The sequence below is a fragment of the Polypterus senegalus genome, chromosome 2 (genome assembly GCF_016835505.1).
Source record: "Polypterus senegalus isolate Bchr_013 chromosome 2, ASM1683550v1, whole genome shotgun sequence".
In the NCBI taxonomy this organism is placed as follows: domain Eukaryota; kingdom Metazoa; phylum Chordata; class Cladistia; order Polypteriformes; family Polypteridae; genus Polypterus; species Polypterus senegalus.
In genome coordinates this window covers 195,126,713-195,147,478 of record NC_053155.1, presented here as the reverse complement: position 1 = coordinate 195,147,478, position 20,766 = coordinate 195,126,713, and the positions used below count along the sequence as shown (strand labels likewise).

At 38.0% G+C, this 20,766-nt stretch overlaps 1 protein-coding gene across 11 annotated transcripts in view; it reads left to right on the top strand.

The window, feature by feature from the left end:
• Positions 1-3,673: 3,673 nt before the first annotated feature.
• The window catches only part of caska (calcium/calmodulin-dependent serine protein kinase a), a 509,789-nt gene continuing 492,696 nt past the window's right edge, over positions 3,674-20,766 (top strand). For 4 of the 11 annotated variants that reach the window (XM_039745131.1, XM_039745133.1, XM_039745130.1 and 1 more), the window contains exon 1: positions 3,678-4,652. In XM_039745131.1, coding sequence (XP_039601065.1) covers positions 4,594-4,652 — 59 coding nt within the window. In that variant the 5' untranslated portion in view covers positions 3,678-4,593. Of the gene's footprint in view, positions 4,653-20,766 lie in introns of all 11 variants that reach the window. The other 7 variants (XM_039745124.1, XM_039745123.1, XM_039745134.1 and 4 more) reach the window with 5 other exon arrangements.

Here is a 20,766-nt window from a genome sequence, read left to right as displayed (position 1 = left end):
GAAGTGTTTAAAAAAGGTTCCTGTCTCTATAATCTCCTGTGTGTTTCTGTGCAATTCTGTGTCCCAAGTGCAGAATATATATATATTGTGGGGAACAGCCCGGACACAGACAGGTAGACATGATCTTATAGCACCACACACATTTTTTTACAATCAGTATTTACAGTGGTGAACACGCACAACCCAGTGCCGCAGCACCATTCACCCCAAAGTCCAGGCCCTTACACAATGCCTCTTCTGGTCCACCTCCACTCCTCTGAGCTCTGTCCGCTTCCACCCAACTCAAGCCATCGAATGGAGGGAGGCAACCCCTTTTATACACACCTGGATGTGCTCCAGGTGCCTCCTGGCAATCTTCCACCGGCACTCCCCAGTGTGGCGGAAGCACCGGCTCTGCATCCGGAAGCACTCCTGGTGTCCCTGATCCTCTTCCACTCAGCACTTCTGGGTGTGGTGGAACTGCTCCAGGGCTTCGTAGGCATAGGGGCACCCCCTGGTGGTGACCACGGGCCCCTACATGGTTAAGCTTCAAAGCTCTGTACCTGTGGTTCCCAAAGGCAAAAGCACCAGGGTCTGGAGGAGGTCAAGCCCTCCTCCGGTCCTCCCCCTGAATAGGTACCACCCCAGCGTGCCACAATATATATATATATATATATATATATATATATATATATATATATATATATATATATATATATATGACCAGCTGACATTGGTAGAGAGGTTCCAAGAAAAACTAAACCTCTCTAGAGTCTGACACTTGGTCAACTTGCTACCCTTTAAATCTCAGACATCCTTTAGTGTTAGTCATGTGTTTAAACCAAACGATTAGTTTAATATGACAGAACAATACTGTGTTAGCAATTGCTTATGTCCAAGGAACCTAAATACAATAACATTCCATGTGTGTATTCCATGGCCAAGAGCAGTAACTTTGACAATATTACAGTGGTATAAATTGACAGAGACACAAAAACCAGAGTAGGAATGTATATGTAACACCTAATAACAATTGCTATACTAAGAAAAATAACCAACAAATATTACATGATGAACAACCTAATCAACTGCTCTACTCAGGGTACACTAGAATAAATAACTGGGTCATGTGCTTATATTTAAATGACAAGATTGATGAGTCATTTGTTACACTAACAGACTTTTTCAAAGATTTAGTATCTTGTGGTTAAAGGCTGAACCTCTCTCTCACAACTCCGTTATTTATACTTGAGGTTTTGAGAAGACCCTCATCTTCTGATAGCAATGTACACATCTTCTTATGCTACTGTAACTTTCCATTTGTCTGTCTAGGATTTTAAATTACCTGTAGACCCCAAACCATTTGACCTATTGAACCGAAATTTAGTACAAATATACTATGTGGAGTCTACTATCCACTTTTGGGGTGATGATTTTTATTACTCTTTTTATTTTTATTTTATTTTATTGTAGAATCAGCTCTCGGTAGCTGCCAGCAGAGAGGCTGTGCGGCAAAGTGTATGGGTGCCGTTCTCATCCCTACCACCTTCATCGTCACTTCCCCTACCTCTACATATCTTAAATCATTCTTGAGGCAGATTGAAGACTTAAGTGCCAGCTTAAGGGAAAAATTAAGAAAAACGTACTAAGTAATTACAACACAAACACTGACTTAATCAGTTTTAACGTGAAAAGATGCCGACAGAAGAAGAGAAGAAGCGGGTCACTAGGGTGGAGAAAAGAAGAGATGCTTAGGAAGCAGCAAGCACATCAACCTCTGAGCAAACAAATGCTAAATGTACAGAGAAATTAGATGAAAACTATAAGTCAAGTGTATTCACTGCATGTTACGTTACTGGTTACATATAATTTCCCTTATGTCAAGGAGACAAAATGCATTGGAAGTTATATATTAGAAGATGGTTTTTGAATTTGGTCTTAAACATACTTAAAAGAAAATAGAGTTTCTTGAAAAAGATGCAGAATATGTGGTTCTGCATCTTAGCTGGTAGGTAAATTTATCATATCCTTAAGATGTCTTATCTTTTTGAAAGTGCTACGATTAAAAAAAAATAAATAAAAAACACACACAGGGATCTGACAAATTTTTTCTTAACCATCTCATGGTGATTCCAAGATCAAGACAATATTATATTTCAATGTGATTCAAGCAGCAGTTTTAAATACATCTAAAGTAAGCATTGTTGGTATATAGTAAGTGGCAACATGATAGAATAATGTAAAGAAACCCATTTAATTCAATTCAAGGTTACAAGGGTCAGAGTATATTCTGAAAATACTGCGAGCAAGAGAAAAATTACTTCTGGATGCAACACTGTTCCACCACAAAATCACTTCTGCACACGATTGCAATGGGCCAATTTGGAACTGCCAATTGGAATAACATGCACATCTTTATGAATGTGAAATGGAAAACCCATACAGACGCACACAGAGAATATGCTAACTCCATTTGGACAAAGACTAGGTACGTGACACAAACCCAGGCTGAAAGATCTATGAAATAGTATTGCTAACCGCCTCCCATAATAGTGCATTGAACAGTTATGGACAGATAACAAAAAATTATAAAGTAATGCAATTTAAGAAACTTAAAGAAACAGTGAAAAGAATTGAACTTGAGTACTGAGACCAAAGGTGGACTGGGAAGAGACATAAAAATTGCACACCCATGCTTTGCAACAGAATCAGTCTAAAAGCTCTTTCAAGTAAACGTTTTTGGTTTGAAGTTTTTACCCTGTGTTAGTCAGTCCTGTTGTGGAAAGGAAAAAGAAGCAAAATAAGTTGCTGAGCTAAAGAACATTCTTTTAGCAAGGACAGATAGACAATTCTTTTTCATAGTGACTTGTAACAGGTTAACTTAAACATTATGTCAGTCTCGACAAGTCTAAAAACAAAAACTTCAAAAATGTTTACATTTTCACATATTCCTTTTTGAGACAGGTTTCTTTTTGTAGCACACTCAGGGTTAAACAATTTACAATACAATGATACAGTTACTCTAAATATAATGATATTTGAGAAGGAAATAAAAACAACAAAAGACATTGATCAGAAAATAAATTCAAAGTTTCTACTTCAAAAATAATAAAAGAACCCAGATGAAAAGGTGTACTCTATAACAATATATGTAATTAGGGCACTGGGTTCTTTCTGTTGGTCAACATAAATCACAAAGGTTCTTCCCTTTCTATTAACTAACGGACATTCAATGAACTGCGTTTACAATCCAAGCCTTCATCATTATTCACCTGCAGCTGACAAACAGGAGCACTTCCATTACATAAGATCTTGTTCTCAGCATTTTATTCGCATTAAGAAGAAGAAGAAGGAGGACTACATCATCAACGATCCATCGGTTATTTAATTCATTCTTTTCACTACGTTACGTACTGAATAGGCCGGGGGCGCGGATTGCAAGTGGCCAATAGCATCGGCCCAACGCTCCCTCCTTTCCGGCTCAGGTGAGGTCTGGAAGAACTGGCGGCATCGCCCTCTGACGTCAGTACACTTTCCCTCCTTGCAGTCAAAGCTGACGTAAGGTCGGTTTTAGAAATCCAAAGATGGGAAGATACGCATGCGCCAAAAAGCGTCGCCGCAACTTGATTGGTGGAAGTTTTTGCTTGACTTCAACACGACCCATCGCTACAGTCGTAAAGGCACAGTTTTTCGCCATTTTGGCTCTGAGTGTTGCCTAAGTTTGCACGGGAATATACGCTGCAGTCTGGAGCCGGAATGACCCTGCTTAAAAGAGAGTCATGAAATAAAACTGAGGGAGGAGCCTCTGACCTATGTGGCGAACCACAGCAGCAGTGACTGAATTGACAGGATTGGAAGACAGAACGAGAGAGGGGGTTTAAGACAAAAAAAACCCTTAGAGCAACGACAAAGTGAAAAAGAAAAGAGAGATCCATTTTGCACACCTGAACATGAGGAAATAACGTGTGTTGGAGAAAAATGCTAAAATAACATAAATTAACAAGCTACAGAAACTTCCTGAAGCGGACATGTAAAAAACTGCATTTATTTTCAGTAATGATAATTAAATAATTTAATACATAGATACATAGCTAGAGGAGAAGAGAGAGAGTCAGCTGCCCTGTGAAAGCGACGTAGACGCAGGCGTGAGAGAGGCGGGGTGTGTATTTGAAAACGTTTGGAAATCGCCCTATTTGTCGCCTGGAAGCTGAGGATTTGGGATTTTGACCTGGAGGTATACGGCGAGCGAGAGGGGAGAAGGTGGGGCCGTGGAACGAGAAACTGACTAAATACAAATTCATCACCCGGCGCTGGCCGGCTGTGATCGACATCAGGGAGAGATCCAGAAGGAGCAGCAGAAGCCGTCAGGATTTATCACTACAGTTTTATCAATTACTACTGGAATTTGGAGCGTACCGGAGAGGGCGTTGTGAGATTTTTTTTTTTTTTTGAAGAAATTTGTTATACATGTATATATGCATATATTTTGCTCAAGAAGAAACATACAGCCACACAAGTGTGCAACCGCCGATTGCATTTTTCTAATTTGACAGCGATCTGTCGTTTTGGGTGGGTGATCAATTCTAGGGATTATTCTCCCGTTCTTTTTGGACCATGGCCGACGACGACGTGCTGTTTGAAGATGTATACGAGCTCTGTGAAGTGATTGGAAAGTAAGTGGTGCCTTTTCTTTACGTTACAACCTTTCATGCACGTTTCTGTTTTGGTGATGGCCCGTTCTGTACAAGGTTGCATTGACTGTGTCTTCTGCCCGGATGTTGGGTGGCATTGTAAGGTCTGAACGGCGTCCGTTGACCGGTGCTACGTTGGCCCGGTTTAAAAAAAAGAAAAAAAAACGGGAGCAGTTCTGCAGCCTTGCCAGAGACCATCTGACCCATTGGTGCCTTCTGATGCAATTGCCGCAGAATATATACTATATATACTTGTACACTGAGGGTGTTGTTGGAAAGTGGTGTAGAATAAGGCGTGCATGTCACGAATAGGCGTTTATGGGTTTCACTGGGAACATCTGGCTATAATTGGGTTTTACTCTGGATAAGTGCTGAATGCACCATTGCTCTTGTGCAGGTACTACTAAAGGCAGTCTTGTGTTACAATCGTTTGAATTTACATAGTGTGATTCTTATACAACAGTAAAGGGTTAGGGTTTTTCTTACTGAAAAAAATGTGCGTGTGTATATGTATATGTGTGTGTATATATGACACGCACCCATGTTTAAGACCTTTCACTTTTTACATTCATTTCAGAATAATGATTTAATTCATCTCATTTTAAAAATCGAATTTATTGCTTTGCAAGTATGGTTTAATTTTATTTTTGCCTTTTTCCTTAAATTCACATTTCATATAGATATTCATATACTGTTCTTAAATATGCCTTTTGTTTCTTGCCCACAAATAAAGTGGGTGTATGCACTACAGTAAACTATTTACTTTGTTCTTGCTTACCCTTTTACTTGCTTTAAAAAAAAAAAAAAAACATGTTTTAGTGTTTAAACATGATTGATATATGTTTTTATACTCTTTTATGAGAACCTAATAGAAAAGGGAATGCAATAACCAAGACCTGTATTGTAAACTGCAACAAAGATTAAAGTTAAGGTTCGGTTGCTCTGGCTATCCTGTCAACTGCATACAGTGTACAGATACCTTTAAAGGTATGCAATTAACATAACTAAATAGGTGTATTAATGAAATATATGCACTTGTTTTGGATGTATATTGTTGTGCATTTCCATACAATTCCTACACGATGGCCTTTTTAAAAACTAGCAATGTTTTTTGAATATTACATTTTTTTCATAAGACTTGTAAGACTGGCAGTCCTTTTAATCACTGCATCTCTTCAGTTTGGGCTCTTCTTGTAAAGAGTTTAATAGAAATTTTGATTCTTGCAGCACATGCTGTGTAGAATTGTAACCTTGAATGAAACAAAAAGATAGTTGTAAAAAAGGCCCAACCACCCTTGTTAAAACTAATGTCATCACTTGAAGTTCCACTTGACTGCTTTTTAAATTACTGCATACAGTACTTTTAAATCTCATACATTAACTCGGTGACAAATCAAAAGCACTACCTTTTATATCCTTTTGTAAATGATTTTATATGTGTGTACAAATTAAATAATGTTGTCTTCTAGATATGCCATTAAGACTACTTGTATGGTTCCTGTCAGTGTGTGTTTTTTCAAGTTTTATTGTTTGAATTTATCTTTTTTGATTTCCAGACTTCTTTCATAAAAGTTTAAACTTACACATTGGTTTGCTTAGTAAAAGTGTAAATATGATATTTGCATTGTTTTATTTTAATGCAATTTTAGAAAGCTTAATTAATTTTATTCTGTTTTTTGATTCGTTCAAAGGAAATATTTTTGTTTGCAGTAATGGTGTCTTTCACATCTGTTGAAGCAAACTGTTTTAATAGATGGTAGAATTTTATTTATTCTTAATTGGATGGACACCATGCTGACAAACGTGAATGAAGTTAGGGTCTTTAAATTTATTGCACAGTTGAAGTACGTAACTGCATGTTTTAAAAAATGTATAGTCTCCTCTTGCTATTTAAATGTTTGTGTTTATGAATAGCATTTGATTCTTGTCTGCCTGAATGCTTTTCTTTATAGCTTCATGTTTCCATTCTCATGGATGCATCAGCTGCATCTTTGGCCTCCTGATGAGTGAATGAAGTTGTATTAATTACTTAAAACTTTGAAGAGCTGTGTGTTACATTCAGTTATAATAAGTATAATAATAAAATCCCCTCACCTTGCAAAATTATTGTGGTTATATATTAAAAATTGCGTTCTTTGTTTTAATGTATGAGAGACCTAGTAAAGGTATGAAATGTTCCTCCACACAGCTTGTTTCTGTTCAGAATGATGATGCTCTAAAGTATCACTGTTTTTAATGTAGTTGAAGGAACCTTCTTTTTTGTAATATTGAATTGCAGGCTTTCTCATGGAAATGTAACAAAGCATTGCAAGAGTGGGAAACTGAATCTCAGTTATATGTGTTTTTTTTTTTTGTAGACATAGTTCTTCTCTCTGCTGATACAGCATTTTATCAGCCATTGTGATGCTGGATTAAATATGGCATGAGAGATATGCATCCTCAGTCTAGCAGAAGTACTGTAGCACTGTGACTGGCTGCAGCTAGGAATATCATAGCTTTATCTTTTGTTTTGTGCCATTTACAGAGTGAAAAGGAAATGTTGAAATGTAGATTGAAATTGATTAATGCCTCTACAAAAAGACACAATTTTGTTTGTTTTAATTAATGTCTTGTCTTAATGCTGTATGTTTGAGAAGAAATATCTTTATTTTTGTATCATTGGTTTAGCTGCAATATGCAGTGTGCTTTATTATTTTCAAGTGGTTGTTAAGAGATGTATAACCATTGTTTTGTTTATATGTTATATATATTGTAACAAGAAGATACTCGAGGCAGGGCAAGGTTTGGGGCAGCCACCCGTTTAATCCGGTTTCCTGGCTGCAAAAGCAAATGATTCATGTAGTCAAGTTTACACGACAGAGTCCAAAACAGAACTGTCTCCCAGAGCAAAGGCGGGAGGCTTTATAGGACGTTGGGCGGAAGTGACATCGTCCTCGGGGCCGGGACCGGAAGTGATGTGTCCCGCTTCGAGGTGGTGGCTCCTGGAGGGATTTCCCGGGAAACACCTGTAGGGAACTTAGAAAGAGCAACAGTGTACAACTGGCAGATGTAAAATCAGTCCTTTCTAAGCCCTTCAGCTGAGTCCTATGCCCACGTGTGTGACAATTTTATATATATATATATATATATATATATAGTCACAAACTCGACACAGAGTTTGGGGCAGCCACCCGTATAATTGGTTTCCCGGCTGCGAAGTTGCTTGTAGTGATACAGCACTGATGTGCACAAAACCAAGTCCAAAACAGAACTGAGGGAATAGGGAAAAGGTGGAGGCTTTCAAAGAGGAAGACAGGAAGTGAAGTCAAAGGGGTCGAAGAGTCGGTGCACTCTGCCACATCTCTCTGCCGGAACTGTCCTTACTCAAGCCCTTTAGCTGCCTCCCATGCGCACGTGTGTGACAATAAATTATATATATATATATATATATATATATATATATATATATATATATATACATAATGTATGTACTCACTTTTGTTAACGGTGGTTTAGCCATTAATGGCTGTGTGTTTTGAGTTATTTTGAGGGGACAGCACAAGCTGTACATTGACTACATTGTATCAAAATGTCATATCTTCAGTGTTGTCACATGAAAAGATATAATAAAATATTTACAAAAATGTGTGGGGTGTGCTCACTTTTGTGAGATACTGTATATTGTAATAAATACAGACAACAACATGAAAGGTTTGGGTTTGTTAGCCCCATATACTGTAAATCAAATAAACTCATTAGACCCAGAAAGGTGGGAAGACGGACAATGTATGGAGCCGTATCGGAAATCAGAGAGAGAGAGAGAGAGAAGAGGCCCTTGGATATATAAGCTGTCAATACAAATTCTTTTCAATGTAAATTATTACTTAATGCATGAGGAGCAGCTTAAGGACCCGGCATGCAACGTGACAAGTGGTGCCAGGGGAGAACGGCAGGTTACTAACCCCTCTCTCTCTCTCTCTCTCTCTCTCTCTCTCTGGCCAAGCGAAAGGTAGGTATGCTCCAACGTCAAACGTTGCCGCTATATCTGATCATGTTCAGCTCTGATGGGAGACTGTCCCCCGCATGGGGAGAAGAGCATGTGGCCATGATATCTCTGCCAATGAGCAGGTACCCTCTAAGACACATTTAGCTACGATCTCTCTCTCAAAAATGTCAAACGTTACTCTTTAACAATCTCTAGATAGTAATGTGTGCTGAACAAACAGGTATTGCTAGCTAAGCGAAGGCAAGGTCCACTCCAACACGTTTTTTGAACTACCAATGTTCTTCACTTTTTGTTGACATTATGTGCATTATACATCCTTTTGAGTGCTCATTCGCAAGGAAGCACAAGAGCCCAAGTATATAACCTGTGACTTGTAAATGAAACCAGTTTGTTGTTATGTTATAGTAAGTTGTAGATTGTTAAGACTGAGTCACTGGAAGTGTTTTGATACACCACTATCAGAAACTCTAGACACCAAGTAAAAATCCAAATATTGAATTTATTCTTCTGCAACAGTGCACAAAGCACCCTCTCTTCCACAATACTCAATCAATTCCACAATAATCTCAATAATAAATACTCCTCCGAGTCCCAGACATGTTGCCCTCCTACCACCCAGCTCAGCTCCACGCTCTGGTGTCTTTCTTAGTCTTTTATATCCCCTGACCCGGAAGTGTTCCCACATTCCTTCAGTTCATGATTCCTTATTACTTCCGGGTCAGATAAAAAGTCCTTCACCCCGGAAGCATGTCACTTCCGCAGTTGCTTTGCCTATGACGCACTTCCGGGTTATTGGGCACATGTGACTCTCTGGGCCTCCCTGCAGCGTCCTCTGTTGGCCCCTGGGGTATCCAGCAGGTTTGTAACAGAAAACTCCATAGTCCATGATTCCCTGCTGGCATCCGGGGCACCTCCATGATGCAGGGAGAGCTCAATCTGGCGGCTTGGGGGTATTGGCTGTGATGACAAGCCGGCCATAGACCACATTGTTTAAGATTGTTCAAGCTTTGCAATTTTGATCCTGATTCTGTTTATTCTGGTCATGTTGTCCCTGGAAACGTTACCAGTTCTTCTTTTGTGAATGAAAAAGCAAAGTCTACAAACAATAATATGAGTGTTGTTATTATTTATTTATTTATTTTACTAAAAATGTATTTTTGGTTTTTCATATTTGGAGGCTAGAATATGACTTGCATCCTTCCTGAAATACACTTTAAACAAATTTTAATACAATGAGCAAGGTGTACTTTTACACGGAAAATGTAAAAACATTTTGTAATATGTCATTTATCCTTGTACACTTGTATTTTGTTTGAGTATGTATGACTGAAATTGTATGTGGTAAAGAATATGGTTGTGAAATATGAGAGGTATGCATGGTAACGTGTGTCACAATAAAAATGAGGGTATTATTATACGAGACTTGGTAGATATTCAGTGTTTAGAGTTTATTTTTCTATTTTAGTATTTAAACCTATAATAGGATTTATTGGCTTCAGAAAATGGCTAGATTGATGGTCTTCAAAGCATATTTCATTCTTATTCACTTTTAACATGTAATGGTTTTGGGATGCTCATAGGAAAATTTGGCACTATGTTCTATTTATTCCACAGTTTTTATTGAAAGCAGTAACTACACAGTATAATAGGATAATGTGAGAAGTATCTACTACGATGGCCACATCTGTATGTCTGTCTGCAATGAAAAAATTCAGCTCTTTATGAATTGATTTTTGTTGAAATTTAGCATACTTACTCTTCAAAGAAATTTGTTAAGACAGTTCTTTTTTTGTTTAGATTTCTTAAACGGAACATACTTTACAAAGTTTTGAAATTTCAAAATCTCCTATTGAAAACCATTGGTGAATTTTCAGCCATGCCTGTCTTGAAAAAGAAGAACATTCTGTGCAGCTTCAAATATGATGGAGTTTACCATTTCAAAGTTACCTTGAGAGTATTTAAATCAATTTGTATATTTTCATCTTTTACTTGTCCAATAACCACTTGGTTGCCAAATGCAAGCGAGACGAATGCTGGGCACCCATCATGTGCTGTCTTAGTTATGTTAACTGCAAAAGTTAAAAAAAAAAATCACTTCTTTAGAATAAATAGAAGAGAAAATCAATTATGTAAACGCATATAAGACTGAATTGACTGAACTAATATTATCTGCAGATTACAATTGTAAAGAACTGACATTATCAACTTGCAGCTGAACACTGATTTAATTAATTGCATGATAAAGATGCCTGTCTTCTAAGTGATATAAACCTAGAAAGAGGAAAGCAGTTGATCTGCTGGCAGACATGCAGCAAGGACCAAAGGGGTGTTATGCAGCTTCTAGAGTTCAGAAAGGCTGATTGTGGTCCAAATAAAAGGGCAGGGCAAGATTATAGTTTGTGCTGTGCTGGAAGAGTCACTCAGCAGTGTGATGTTCAACAGACTGTGCTTGGGTTATGGTTTATCTGTACCTGAAGAGTGTATCTTTAGACTGGAATTAAAATCTTTAAAGTAATTGTCACCGTTAATATCCATGTAATACAATAAATCAGTTCCTTTCCAAGTTCTTAGTTATTGATACACTAGTTTTATTGAATTACTATATTTTAAGAAATGTTTATAGCTGGATGGTGAGCTTATTAAGTTGGTTTTCTGCGTTCATAGGGTAATAATAATAGTTATTTTATTCAAGTTTTGGAAATTTTGTTTTAATTATTTTATTTTGGTAGTTATTGGGTACTACTCTATTGAGTATACTTTCAAAGATGTTAAAGAAAACTGAACAGCAGTTAGTTACAGGCACTCCACCACTAAAACACATTAACAATGTCACTTTTACATCACTTGAATTGGAATCTGCATTGTATGAAAGCTTTTGAGCCACCACAGATCTACTGAAGTTACATTTTTAACGGCATGTAATTGTAAAAGTACTCTTAAAAAGATTGTATTTAATGTAGTCTAATAACACATAATTGAATTCTGTTTTCCCTGTTATTTTTCAAATATGATTCACTGTTACAAAAATATATGATAAAAAATGTAATAATTGACTCTTAGATGAAGCACATAAAATGTAAGGTGCTCCCACTTTCATATCAGTTAACTTAGTCGTCAATCACACGTGGATATTATGCAATGCACACATTTTTTAACTTGTTTAAATTTTGTTTTCACACTTTGAGTTTTTACAAATCTGGTAAGTGTGCCACTATAATATGAAAGAGGGGTGGGGTTGGGGGTGGGGGTGGGCAACAAAACTGATTTGTGCCAGAAACAATTCAAACACAGGAGGACTAATCAATTGTCCTTTCACACCTGAAAGCCATGCGATTCTAAATTGGACTAAGTGGCTTTAGGCATGTTGCTTTCTCTTTTTAGGCAGCTTATAGTAAATCTAATTTTAACTATGTGCCGATGATGTCCAAAATTTAAGTAATACATGTATTAATATTTAAATGTGTAATATTTTATTTTGGATAACAGCAAATTCAGAGGGTATCATAATGATCTGATATAGTCAAAATGTTTTTACTTTCTACAAAATTGCAGTGATGTAACTGTATGATTTTTTTCTTGCCTACAATGCAGCAGCATTTTTCACTTTCTTTAGCACCCATGCAAGTAGTGTTTGCCTTTGTTTTTCTAACTGGCCTGTAACTCTGCCTTCAGAAACACCAAATTCATACCATTAACTTGGCCTACCTTGCTATGAATGTATTGATATACCTTGATGCTCTAACCTCTTCTCACTGCTGCTCTATTCATGCCAAAGGTTACAATTTAGTAATTAAAATACACCATTTATGTAAGTAACCCTCCCACAATTGACTGCCATTATGGATCTGGGTTCACTACTCCCTGTATGATCTTAATAAATAAATGGGCTTGTGCTTACAGCCACTCTTTGTTTTAAATGTTGTATGGGTTGGAGATGGTGGCATTGACCAGAAAGCAGGAGACAGAGCTGGAGATAGTAGATTTAAAGATGCTAAGAATTGCATTGGGCGTGATGAGGATGAACAGGATTAGAAATGAGTACATAAGAGGGTCAGCTCAAGTTAGACGGTTGGGAGACAAAGTCAGAGAGGCAAGATTGCATTGGTTTTGGACATGTGCAGAGGAGAGATGCTGGGTATATTTGGAGAAGGATGCTAAGGATAGAGCTGCCAGGGAAGAGTTAAAGAGGAAGGCCTAAGAGGAGGTTTTATGGATGTGGGTAGAGAGGATGTGCAGGTGATGGGTGTAACGGAACAAGATGCAGAACAGAAAGATATGGAAGAAGATAATCCGCTGTGGCAACACCTAACAGGAGCAGCCGGAAGAAGAAGATTCTCAAAAAGTAAATCCTAACACAATGTCACAAAGATATTTCTGGAAAGGGTCAGATGTTGCACATAAGGTTGATTTCTATACTTTATTTAGCAGCCATTTTATCCCTTGTATTGATGCCAGTAAGAGCCAGTGTCTTAATATACAGTATTCATCTTCACAGATTAAATTTTGGTTATTGTGTCCTGATAGATCTGAGTACTTAATGAAAATTATTGTAATGTGCAGTTAACATAATTTTAATTATTAGTTCGGCATAACTTACATATAGGTTGCAGCAAGTCTTAGTACAATAGAGCAAAGTAGATTTCCTTTGTGTGCACATACAGATCCGTTAGTTGTAACTATACCCCACAAAAATATATCATATAATATGTTTCACTTATGAAAAGGAAATTTTTTTTTTTTATTTAAATTGGAGCACTTTGGAAAAAGTTAAATATTTTGAAGATAATTTTAAGTTTATCAGTATCTCCTGAATGATGGTTCATAAGTAATGTAAGTGTGTGAAATTTATGAGGGTGTGATAACCCCCCAACTGTGCTGTACCCCGCCCCAGAACTCTGTTAATGCAGGCAGGGATTGCCAGTCTACCACTGGTGCAACTGCAATTTCACAGGCTTGCCACGTAATGCATCTGTCACCCAATGGTTGATGCAGGGAAAATTTTAAAATGGGCTGCTGACTTGGCTGTGTTCTTACTGTCTATCTTCTCACTTGTGCTGGAAGTCTGTCTACTCTTTTAATCTGAGAAGGGAGCAAATACAGCATGATGTCAGCGTCCGTGTGTGTGGGCTGGACTTTTGTGTGTCCTGAAGAGACAGGTCCCATTTGTATAACTTAAAGACAACAGTAAAACTGATTTTGCCAGTAACTCATACATACAGTGGTGTGAAAAACTATTTGCCCCTTCCTGATTTCTTATTCTTTTGCATGTTTGTCACACAAAATGTTTCTGATCATCAAACACATTTAACCATTAGTCAAATATAACACAAGTAAACACAAAATGCAGTTTTTAAATGATGGTTTTATTATTTAGGGAGAAAAAATCCAAACCTACATGGCCCTGTGTGAAAAGTAATTGCCCCTTGTTAAAAATAACCTAACTGTGGTGTATCACACCTGAGTTCAATTTCCGTAGCCACCCCCAGGCCTGATTACTGCCACACCTGTTTCAATCAAGAAATCACTTAAATAGGAGCTGCCTGACACAGAGAAGTAGACCAAAAGCACCTCAAAAGCTAGACATCATGCCAAGATCTAAAGAAATTCAGGAACAAGTGAGAACAGAAGTAATTGATATCTATCAGTCTGGTAAAGGTTATAAAGCCATTTCTAAAGCTTTAGGACTCCAGCGAACCACAGTAAGAGCCATTATCCACAAATGGCAAAAACATGGAACAGTGGTGAACCTTCCCAGGAGTGGCCTGCCGACCAAAATTACCCCAAGAGCACAGAGACGACTCATCCGAGAGGTCACAAAAGACTCCAGGACAACGTCTAAAGAACTGCAGGCCTCACTTGCCTCAATTAAGGTCAGTGTTCACGACTCCACCATAAGAAAGAGACTGGGCAAAAACGGCCTGCATGAGAGATTTCCAAGACGCAAACCACTGCTAAGCAAAAAGAACATTAGGGCTTGTCTCAATTTTGCTAAGAAGCATCTCAATGATTGCCAAGACTTTTGGGAAAATACCTTGTGGACTGATGAGACAAAAGTTGAACTTTTTGGAAGGCAAATGTCCCGTTACATCTGGCGTAAAAGGAACACAGCATTTCAGAAAAAGAACATCATACCAACAGTAAAATATGGTGGTGGTAGTGTGATGGTCTGGGGTTGTTTTGCTGCTTCAGGACCTGGAAGGCTTGCTGTGATAGATGGAACCATGAATTCTACTGTCTACCAAAAATCCTGAAGGAGAATGTCCGCCATCTGTTCGTCAACTCAAGCTGAAGCGATCTTGGGTGCTGCAACAGGACAATGACCCAAAACACACCAGCAAATCCACCTCTGAATGGCTGAAGAAAAACAAAATGAAGACTTTGGAGTGGCCTAGTCAAAGTCCTGACCTGAATCCAATTGAGATGCTATGGCATGACCTTAAAAAGGCGGTTCATGCTAGAAAACCCTCAAATAAAGCTGAATTACAACAATTCTGCAAAGATGAGTGGGCCAAAATTCCTCCAGAGCACTGTAAAAGACTCATTGCAAGTTATCGCAAACGCTTGATTGCAGTTATTGCTGCTAAGGGGCCCAACCAGTTATTAGGTTCAGGGGGCAATTACTTTTTCACACGGGGCCATGTAGGTTTGGATTTTTTTTTTCTCCCTAAATTATAAAAACCATCATTTAAAAACTGCATTTTGTGTTTACTTGTGTTATATTTGACTAATGGTTAAATGTGTTTGAGGATCAGAAACATTTTGTGTGACAAACATGCAAAAGAATAAGAAATCAGGAAGGGGCAAATAGTTTTTCACACCACTGTATGTATATGTATATGTATATGTATGTATGTGTGTGTGTGTATGTATGTATGTATGTATGTATGTATGTATGTATGTATATATATATATATATATATATATATATATATATATATATATATATATATATAGTGTGTACTGTATGTATGCATGCTCAAACAAATTTTAGGAACACTTTGAAGACACATCAGATCTCAATGGGGGAAAAAATCATGCTGGATATCTATACTGATATGGACTAGGTAATGTGTTAGGATCAAAAGGATGTCACATCGTTTGATGGATATGAAAATTATCAACCTACAGAGGGCTGAATTCAAAGACATCCCGAAAATCAAGTGAAAAAATGATGCGGCAGACTAGCCCATTTTGCTGAAACTTCATCGCAGCAAGTCAAAATCGTACTCTGCATCACTGAGCTCCAGGACATTATGAGGTGCGACCTGGCGGCGTTGGATGGACCGAAACATAACGTCCCAGAGGTGTTCTATTATATTTAGGTCAGGCGAGCGTGGAGGCCAGTCAATGGTATTAATTCCTTCCTTCTCCATTAACTGCCTGCATACTCTTGCCACATGAGGCCGGGCATTGTCGTGTACCAGGAGGAACCTAGAACCCACTGCAGCAGCATAGGGTCTGACAATGGGTGCAAGGATTTCATCCCGATACCTAATGGCAGTCAATGTGCCGTTGTCTAGCCTGTAGAGGTCTGTGTGTCCCTCCACGGATATGCCTCCCCAGACCATCACTTTCCCACCACCAAACTGGTCATGCTGAACGATGTTACAGGCAGCATAATGTTCTCCACGGCTTCTCCAGACCCTTTTACATCTGTCACATGTACTCAGAGTGAACCTGCTCTCATCTGTGAAAAGTGCAATGCTCCAGTGGTGGACCTGCCAATTCTGGTATTCTATGGCAAATGCCAATCGAGCTCCACGGCGCCGGGCAGTGAGCACAGAGCCCACCAGAGAACGTTGGGCCCTTACACCACCTTCATGAAGTCTCTTTCTGATTGTTTAGTTGGAGACATTCACACTAGTGGCCTGCTGGAGGTCATTTTGTAGGGCTCTGGCAGTGCTCATCTTCTTCCTCCTTGCCCAAAGGAGCAGATACCAGTCCTGCTGATGGGTTAAGGACTTTCTACGGCCCTGTCCAGCTCTCCTAGAGTAACAGCCTGTCTACTAGAATCTCCTCAATGCCCTTGAGACTGTGCTGGGAGACACAGCAAACCTTCTGGCAATGGAATGTATTGATGTGCCATCCTGGAGAAGTTGGACTACCTGTGCAACCTCTGTACGGTCCAGGTATTGCCTCATTCTACCAGTAGTGACACTGACTGTAGCCAAATGCAAAACTAGTGAAAAAACAGTCAGAAAAGATGAGGAGGGAAAAATGTCAGTGGCATCCTCCTGTTAAACCATTCCTGTTTTGGGGGTCGTCTCATTATTGCCCCTCTAATGCACCTGTTGTTAATTTCCTCAACACCACCAAAGCAGCTGAAACTGATTAACAACCCCTCTGCTACTTAACTGACCAGATCAATATCCTAGAAGTTTCATCGACTTGATGCTATATTTATGTATGTTTGTGTAAATGTGTGACCACCAGGGAGTGCACAGCTCCCCAAACACCCAACACAACAGACACAGGTACAAGTCCATAAAAACACAGAACTTTTTATCTACCCCATCAGCGCCATTCTCTTTCTCCGCCTTGGTCCTCATTCCCAACTGCTTGCTTCCTCACTACAGCACTGGCTCAGACTTGGTCCTGTCAATCTTCCTCTTTCTTTCCATTTATCCTCCAGATTTTTGTTATCTTTTTTGTTTCTTGTTCTCTGTGAATCTGTCCCCTGTCTGTCCTGCTTAGGCTCCTTCTATACTTCAGTGGGTGCATGAGCCTTAATTATGAACGACAGAGCACTGTATGCAACACTGCAGCCCTTGGACTTTCACAAAATTGTTGATAGTAGAGACTGACTTGCAGATGCAAGTGTTACCACACTGCAACAATGGAGTCCTTGGACATTCACATTAGTGTTGACTGTAGATATTGAACTGCAGAGTCTCAAATTCTACTTGCTCGCTAAATTCAAAAGGTAGATTGAGAAATCGGCAGACATACGAAAAACATTTCTCTGATTGATGCATGATTGGTAGTAGTGAGGACTATGGCCAGCTTTAGATTCCTTAATGATAGTTACAAATTTTAAACAATTGTTAAAGGTAAATAATTTGCAAATGTCATTGATGTTGACCTTTATAGAAAAAACAAATTAGTATACAGTCATATCACTCATCTTTTATGGATACAGATAATTGATATGCTTTTTTTCTAGCAAAAACTTTGTTGAAGGTTCAACAGTTTCTCTTTACGAAATTAGAAAAAAGAAAAAAAAAACCCAAAACGAGCCGTTTGACAACTGAGTACAATAAACCATTTAGTACTTCACTGAAGTAATGACAGTTATCACTGACTTATTCATAGAATCAAAGCTTTAAGGAATATGCCCCTTGTTGGGCTCAGTGTATTAAGAAAAATAATAATATTGCCTGAAGATGTAATTTAGTAGATGATAAGAGATTCATGTTTCTCTCTTTGGCAGGTCACAGAATTTGAAAATACAGTCCACCACATCATTTTAGTTTACAAAGTATTAAATGATGTTATTACTAAGGCGGGCTTTCTCACTCTTTCCATTAAAGGGGAGAAAACGAGTTTTAAATATTTAGTAAGCTTTACAAAAGCCATGTATCTTAATAAAATTAACGTCCTAAAATTAGTCAAAAACTAAAACCAGTCCACTCAAAACTGACAGGCAAAATAAACTGCATATGATAATACTGTATTATGTTTTCATATACTGAACAGTGATTAAGTTAATGAAAAGTGTTTCTGTGATCCATGACTTGCTGATAAAAACAGAGCCCTTTCTGAATTTAACAGTTGAAACCTTCAGCTTCAGTTGAATTCACTGAAAAACTGAATGAACCGAACTGTGAATTGCCTTGAAAGGACATCGACCTGTTGCATATGGTAAAGCTTATAGCACTTTTCTAAAACCTAGACAAAATGATAAACATTACATAAAAAACACACCTTCCTTCCTGCTCAGTTCTTTACCTTTCTGGCAGATAAGTTTAAAAGACTGTTTTAAGAGTTAATCAAATTCACCTCAAACCCCTTCTTTGGTGCTGAGATTGATTAGCTGTCTGACATGTTTCATCAAGCCAGTGCTTCACCGAATCTCAATAACTTGGGGATAATTGACAAGAAAAATGACATAAAAATGAAGTTCATGTCAAGAGATAAGGGCTTCTGGAGACCAGTATGTAGGAAGTATCCACTAGCCCCACATTGTGAATATCTTACATTAGCTGCAATCTCTGCAGTTGATCGTGGTACAGCAAAAATGGAAATAATTGCAGGTTCTTCTTACACTTGCCTACCGCTGTTCCTTGGCTCGGTGTGAACTGTCTGTGACATATTTGCCAATCCTTCATATTGCTCTTCACATCTTCACTCTTCTAGTACATAAAAACTAGCTTAATATGGGTAAATAGATCTTCACCTTTACTTAGCTTGGCATCCTTTTATAACATTCCACTCTTGACACTGCCTGCTGTTTTTCCATATTGCCTTTATCCTTTCACTTATTTCCTCTTCACAGACTCTGTTGTTGCGTTATAACTGATCAGAAGTATTTAAGGGGGGACAGTCATGTTGTTGACTTTTATAGCAATAAAGTACTTTTTTTTTTTTATAGGAGCTGGGAAAAAAAGCTATGTAAAATGATGTAGAATTTTTTTTGTATAAATTGGCACAAAAACAGCTGTCCAGTGATGTCACTGGCCTATCACTGTGCTAGAGGAAGAACTCTACATCCTAATAATTAATGCAGCGGTGTGAACTAAGATTTGAATAGACAGCCTGCTTCTTTACTGCTGCATTGATTATTTTTCTCTCTGTACAGTGATCACAAACTCATCATCATATAACAATTACCAGAATTCACTAGCCCTAATACCCTCACATCAACAAAAAGGATAAATACAAAAGAAATAAAAGCTGAACCATAACATACTGTAGACCTACTAGCATATTAAACATTCCTCTGGACACATGCAGTTCTCACTATTGTTACCAATCTCTCATAGATTTGTAAAAGTGTTACCAACTATACTAGAGCTTTCTTTTGGCTTAAACACCAAAACACTATATTCTTTGGGACTCTATCAAAGGCCTTATCCTGATCTGTAAGTGCATAATAAAGCTTTTAATTTCATTCTAAGCATTTTTCCTGAAGCTGTTGTACAATAAATATTGCATTTACCATTCATTTACCTTTAGCAAAACAATCATGTCTAGTATCTATCTCTTAATCAGCCGTCTATTACTCTTTCCAACATTCACATCAAGTGTCAGTGTCCAAGCTGTGTGCAATCTCTTTGTGTATGGCTCTGATTGTTAGACAAGTGAAAATTACTCTGTACCTCTTGACTAGGCTGTGTCCTCTTTTTAACTTGAAAAGGTCCAAATAATCAAAACAACCCCAGCATTGGTGAAAGGTGGTCGGTCAGGTAACCAACCATCTTCTTTCAAATCTGCCATTTTTTTTGCTCTTCTGCATTTTATCTTCTGCATATTTTACACTTTGAAATGATTTTCCTAATAACTGAGTTAACTTGAGGTTTCCAATAATACTGGTGCAACTGTGCAAGGATATAATTGAGGCCGTAATGTCTGATTTCTTTGTGGATGTGCTGCAATATAAGAGAAGCAGTATGTACATGTTTGTGAAGAATTGCAGGATGTTTAGCTTCTTCTGGCATAGGACCTTAGCTGAATCTGCCTCAGAGTCTCAGTATTCCATCTTGTATGATTGGGTCTAGTTTAAAGATATGACTGTTGCTTTTAAAATGGACATTGTTCTTTAAAGCCATTGTTTCTTCCAAATATTCATGTAGTTGACTGAGACAGATAAACAACTGCTTCAGCTTTAGTCAAATCTTCTGAAGAAATTAGGTTTGCATTTATTGTCAGTTTGTACTTTTTCATATGTTCTGCAATGAGCTTTTTTTTTTTTTTGGTGTCTTTCAGATTGACCGACTTAGAGTTGAAATGTCTTTCTTTTATCGTTTAAGTGCAGCAGTATTTGTTTAAACGTGAGAAATCATACCACTGCTTTCTTTAAGTGTAGCCATTCTGAGAAGCAGGTTATTAGTTTTTACAGGGTCAATAATCTCTTCTGCACTTGTCATGTTAACTGCATAGATTTTAATTTCT